Source organism: Musca vetustissima, unplaced genomic scaffold (assembly GCF_032173495.1).
Source record: "Musca vetustissima isolate MV318-11 ecotype Yass unplaced genomic scaffold, APGP_CSIRO_Mvet_v1 utg324889, whole genome shotgun sequence".
In the NCBI taxonomy this organism is placed as follows: Eukaryota; Metazoa; Arthropoda; class Insecta; order Diptera; family Muscidae; genus Musca; species Musca vetustissima.
In genome coordinates this window covers 1-6,486 of record NW_026879292.1, presented here as the reverse complement: position 1 = coordinate 6,486, position 6,486 = coordinate 1, and the positions used below count along the sequence as shown (strand labels likewise).

The 6,486-nt window shown below is 31.8% G+C and overlaps 1 protein-coding gene across 1 annotated transcript; it reads right to left on the bottom strand.

Annotated features, from left to right (window-relative positions):
- Window positions 1–671: 671 nt before the first annotated feature.
- LOC133324105 (protein roadkill-like) lies at window positions 672–2,647 on the bottom strand. The gene is made up of 2 exons (XM_061532990.1): window positions 2,638–2,647; window positions 672–1,990 (listed from the first exon to the last, which is right to left on the bottom strand). The coding sequence occupies exons 1-2, from the start codon at window positions 2,645–2,647 to the stop codon at window positions 672–674; spliced, it is 1,329 nt and encodes a 442-aa protein (XP_061388974.1).
- Window positions 2,648–6,486: the final 3,839 nt, after the last annotated feature.

Genomic DNA, 6,486 nt, shown 5'->3' with positions numbered 1-6,486 from the left:
TAATTTTATTTTTTTTCTTTTATTATTATTTAATTGTTGTATATATAACTTAGGAAAAAAGCTCACTATCTAGTATATGAATAACTAAATTCAATATGATTTGATTGTTTTGCTTGATAATTGTTATGATATAATTATTATTTTTTTGTCGATTTCCAATATAAGTAAATGCATAGGTTCTGGTATTCTTTCCATAATTGGCAGATGTAATTTTTTTATCAATATTCAAGGCAAAGGTGGATTAAGTTCGTCAAAGATGATGACACAGAAAGAGAATACAGACATGGGAGAGGACACATGGAAACATTTTTTTAATTATTATATTATATAGAATATATATATTATATAGAATGAAAATATTTCGTAAAAATTCCCGAAACCCACATGGTAAGGTAGTTAGGGGTATAAAAGTTATGGAAAAACATTTTGAACGCCAAAGGATCTGATGGGATATGCCACATATTTCCAGTGGCTGTCCTGCATAACACATTCTCAAGAAATAGTCCTCTTTGTGGATAAGATAAATAAAAGTATTCTGCAAACATTTCGAACTTTATCCATTTTGCCTTTATATTGAGGGGGATAATATTTTAAATTGCTTTTCAAGTTTTGTTTGTGTGTGTGTTTTTTTTTTATTATAGCTCATATTTTCACTTTCTTTGAAAATATTCTTATAAAGCAGTCTCTAATGCTGGCATATTAGCTAAGGAAGCAGCTGTATTTGTCATTGTGGCATTGGAAGTATTACCACTGGGAACCCGAATATTATCCATACTTGGATTTGAAACATTAACATGGGCCATCATTGATGTTAAAGTTGATATGCCACCCCCGCCACCAGCAGCCACATTACTGCTATCGGTTAAGGGTTTCATTATCGGTTCCACTTTACTAACCATTGGCGGTTTTGCATCGGATTTATTACGACCAAAACTCGATCTCAATTCACTGCGCATAAAATTATTCTCCTCGGCTTGTAGGAAAATGTTACGTTTAATATTGAAACTTTCATCATCGATCATATTTTCTTCTTCGGAATTTTTCGAAGTGTTCAATGAACTATTTGCCGAATGATGGTGATGGTGATCTTCTTCACTGTTGGCTTCAGGTATTGTTGTGGACATAATGTCGGTACGTTGCAACGAATTGGAACGTGTTGTCTTCAATTTGGGTGCAAACGATTTTGAGGGCGAACCAAATTGACCCTGACGCAACATACGACGATTGGCAAATGTTTTGGGAGAACCACTTAAGTCTAAAAGTTTCATGGAAGAATTTAATTGGGAGAGTGTGCCGCTACCACCACCCCCAGTAATGCTAATTGGATTGGAGCTAGTGCTGGAGGAGGATGATTTGAGTGGAGCTGTGAGTTGGGAATTTTGTTGATTGGTAAGATTGTTTTTCTTTAGCAATTCCACAGCGGACATTTTCTTGGGTAGAGTACTGCTCTTGGCCGATTTGGCCAAGAGTAGGCGCTTGAAATCCATTAGACTGGTTTTACTTTGGCCAATGCGATCGGCACAGGTATTCAAACGTTCTGGCGAGTTGTCATCCCAATTCCGGAGGCGTTGTTTGGCTGGTATATTATCAGCTGGCAGTGCAGAATCTGAATTACGTATGGGCGTTGAGGTGTGGAAATTGGTGTTGGTGCGTTGACGTACAGCACTGGGCGATGCTGGAAGATTTGCTGAACTTGGGGCCTCAGCGGCCGCTGCTGCTTGTTGGGCTTGCTGACGTTGCTGCTGCTGCTGTTGAGCCAGGGCCAATCTTTCGGAACGCTTTAGAGGCGTGGCATATAAATCATCACGACTCAGAGCATTGGCTGGAGCCTGCGGTTTAACCGGCCGGCGATTTTGCAAAGTCCAATAAAGCGGTGAATTACGTTGGAATGTCGAGGCCGCTGCTTGATTTTGACTTTGACTCAAAGTCTCATAATAGGGCTGTATCATGCCATCCACTTCATCGGGACTCTTATATAAATGTTGATAACCTAAAGACAAGAAGAAAAAAAATCAAAACATTATTCAAAAATCTATTAAAGGGAAAGAAAAATATTTAAAATTTTTGGAAAACCAAAAGCTGAGCATAATGTAGACCCTTAAACCACACAAAAATTAGTTTTGGAAATTAGTGAGTTAATGAAAAAAACTATTAAAAGTGACAGGTAAAAGTTTTAAAAATTATTTTTTTTTAAATTATTAAACGAAATACATACTACAACAATTACTAGTACAACAATACAAATTTAAATAATTAAATTGTTTTACAAAATCAACTTTACAAAAATATTTTACATTTATTACATTATTTATTACATATTGAACGTAGGACAACGAGAGGAAAATAACCAGCAATGTTTAACATCCTGTTACAAGCTTTAACATTTCCTCCATTAGTATAGGTTCCATAGTCAAAGGGAATTAACAACCCACCTATCTAACCCAATTCTGAGCAGGCATAGAAAAAGGAAGTTATTACATACATACATAGATATACAAATGATTTATAGAACCACACACATGTACGAGTACATATAGACATATATAGTAGTAGTACTATCCATGGAAGAGAATACATCACAAATACAATTGTACTATTGAGGTCATTTCTGATGATGACGACGATGATGATACATACCTGTTGACATCCTTGTTACAAATTCATTTAACTTTTGTTTGTGCTGTTGTTGTAATTTTATATGTATAAATGTTGTACCGTACTGGGTTTTTATTGCTATGGGTATATAGTATGTGATATGTCAGAGTGTGATCGTAGCACCACACAATGTCATAACGTTCCCAATGATGGCTGTTTTGTGTAAGTAAAGTTCTATGCCCTATATTTTACATATGTACATAAATGATGGGTGGGCGGATGGATGGAAGGGGATTTTCTACGCGACATCAGCCATTATAATAACTCATTTGTATGGAGGATGTTTATTGTCTAACTTATTCATAAAGAGATGTTACATGGGAGAATTGTTATAATTTTACCAATTTTTATATTTATATATTAGGTTTTTACTTTTTAGAACAGGGAGGATTTTTTCGGAACAAAATTTAAATATTTTATAAAGTATTATTAAACGATTGATACACTGAACCAAGGACTATGAATAAGGCCACAGACAAGATTTATTAACAAATTGACCCAGCATGCCAAAGTCAGCTGTTTTTTCTCAAGTCTAATGTCAAAAACTTGGACTTTGTTTACATTTTCATCAAGATCTAATAATAATCTAATAACCAGGTAGCGAAAGTCAGCTGTTTTTTCTGAAGTCCAATGTCAAAAATTTGGACTTTGGTTACCAAGATCTATAAATAAGGCCATCCAAGTAGCAATCGAAATAGGAAAACAGCTGTTTTTTCTCAACTCTAATGTCAAAAATGTCGACTGTGTTTACGTTTTCAAAATGTAAGTCAATTCACAATAATGCATTTTGACAGCAAACTTCAGTGGTGCAGATATCCAGCTGGTCTCCCTGGGTGACCTTATTTGTAGGCCATGTTGGTTACTTTTTTATAATGGAAGCCAATTCACAATAGTGGATTTTGACAGCAACCTTGAGAAACAGCTGATATCGAGCGGGTCTCCCTGGATAACCACAGATAACAAACTGTCATTTCTTAAGTTCTATTAATAAAGTCACTCAGGAAGAGAAAAATAGATGATTTTTTTCTTAAAGTTAATGGAAGTCAATTCACAATAATCGATTTTGAACAACAAATTGAGAAGCAGCTGATATCCAGCTGGCATCCTTGGATCACCTTATTAAAAAGCCTCCGGTTAATGGCAAAAATGTGAATGTTATTTACGTTCAAGGTGTATTAATAAGTTCACCCAGAAAGATCGTCTGCTAAACAGCTGCTTCTTATGTTTGCTGTCAAAATGCATTATTCCGAATTGATTTCCATTATAAAAACATAACGAACGTTCTAATATTTGACTTCATACTTAAGAAAAATTAGATGTTTTTGCTAATTGTGTGACCATACTTATATTTTCGCTATGTGAAGTCAATTCACAATAATGGATTTTTGAAGGCAAACTTGAGAAACAGCTGATCTTCCTAGATAGCCTTATAAATTGCATTGCACTGGTCAATGGCAGAACTCAATATTTTAAACCGAATTTTATCACGGGGAATAAAATTCTATAATTTATGCTATATTTACATGAAACTTGGTTTAATAAAGCAAGTCATTTAGATTGTCAAATCCTTCGCTTATAAGTAAACTACCTATCGTATCTGCTGAATATTCAAAATTTAGGCACTAATATAATGTTTTACACTATTTTGAATGAAGTGTTTTTACACTGAATGACGTGTTTTGATATGATATAAATGACAGACAGCTGATGGTTGTTTATGTAGTGTTTGAATAAATTATAACATTTCAAAACTTAATTTATACTATCCAAGATTATCCTTGCAAGAATGAATAAAACTGCAAACAAATCATAACAGTCAACAAATATTTTTGGAGAAAACTAATGGTAAACAGCTGATGTATGACAAATATTTTAAATCAAATAATTTTTAATAGAAATACGCCATTCAGAATTTCATTTGTTGTGCATGAAAACCTTTGTAAAAAATAGTATATTTTAACTTAGTACAGTTTTTCGTACAGAATAGGTGTTATATTATTATTGAAACCGCATTTACATTAGAACTTTTAACTGGGTTAACTTACTTTATGAGCATTTATTTGACATATATACAATGGAAATGACAATTTAAAACCACTGGGTTAACGAAATCCGGTACAATGTAAATGTACTATTCTTCCGACTTATTTTAATAAAAAGAGTTTGAAATAAATTGAATTGAAACTAATTCGTCAATTTTTATATCTGGCAAATTTTAACATATTTTTCCTTTATGTTCATTTGGTAAATCCCGAAATTAAATAATAAACTCTTGTATAAAACGACATTTACATTAGAACTACCTAACCTACTTCATGATGATTTATTTATCATAAATAGAATGGATTTGACAATTTAAACCCACTGTGTTAACGAAATCCGGTAAAATGTAAACGAATTATAATTGTGAAATTCAAACAGCTATTTTAAATGCAATTGTTTTATTATATATCCTAGGTTTATTTGATAAAATATATTGGTACAAATCACCTGGATAATATTCATATCATGTGACTGTCAGTTATAATATTTCAATGATAAAATAAAGGCTAGAATTCAAAATTATTTATAAAGCTGGAGGAATAACTTTCACACACTAAATATTAATCTTTATAACCTAAATTGAAAAATAATTTTAAATTGGCATTCATATTAGAACTTTTTTGCAGGATTAACCTCTTATATGGGAATTTATTTGAAATTTATTCATGGAATTGACAATTTGAATACATCGGATTTACTAAATCCAGTACAATGAATATGTACAAACAAATTCTAGCGAGATTTAAATACAATGTTATATATTGTAGAGCCGACGTAATGTATTTTTTTACATTTACTTTTTAATAGTAGTAGTACAAGATACAATTTTTAAAGTGTATCAGTGACTGTCATTTATAACTTTTGATGGTGTAAACAATCATAAATTGTTAAATTTTTTAATCAGTATTATTTGTTTTATTATAAATTTTTAATACGTTTCCTTTGTGAATTTGGTCAACATTCTCTACAAGTATTTTTCCTCTTAAATAAACCAAAAGTGTTCACACTGATGCTGCATTCCAACCTTATGTTTCATCAATGTTTTATGTTAAAAACTAACCAATGCCATTATTTCAATAACAATGAATACCCACATACATACATATGTACACAGTATTAAAAATCAAGGTGTGGCGTTCCAATGATACCATGGTGCATCCATCATCCGCGTTTACAATGCAGTGGTGGGTGATATCTATTCAACCCAAAATCCCCAACCATATTTATATGTACATTCTATGTATAATTGTGTGAAATGAGGTATATAATGTGGGTGTTTGGAGGTATAAATAAAAAATTTCCATTTTTTCCAGTTTTATAATTAATAACATATATATTATGAATACGTTTATATAGCCTATAATTATTATAAATTATAACAAAATGGAATGTTATTTGACTCGAGATTGACAGGTGAGCTGGTGATGGAATGTTTTTCTTTTCGGCAAGTATTACAACAAAATGTTTAAACATTACATTTAAACAATTAAACTTATTATCTAAATAGTATTTAATTGTCATCTGTATGACAATAATAATAATAATAAAAATATCGTATAAAAATGCAATATAATTTTTAATTAATAAAAAGGAATTATTAAAAAAACAAAGAAAAGTTTAATGGGTTAACAGGAACACGTATTTTATATTAAGTAGCATGTAAACATAAACAAACTGACAATAGTGGGAACATAACAATAGTTTTTCAACACACAAAGAAAATCGGGTGACGGATATGTTTTTAACATTTTGCAGGACAAATGTTGGCTGATGAGTAAATGAAAAAGG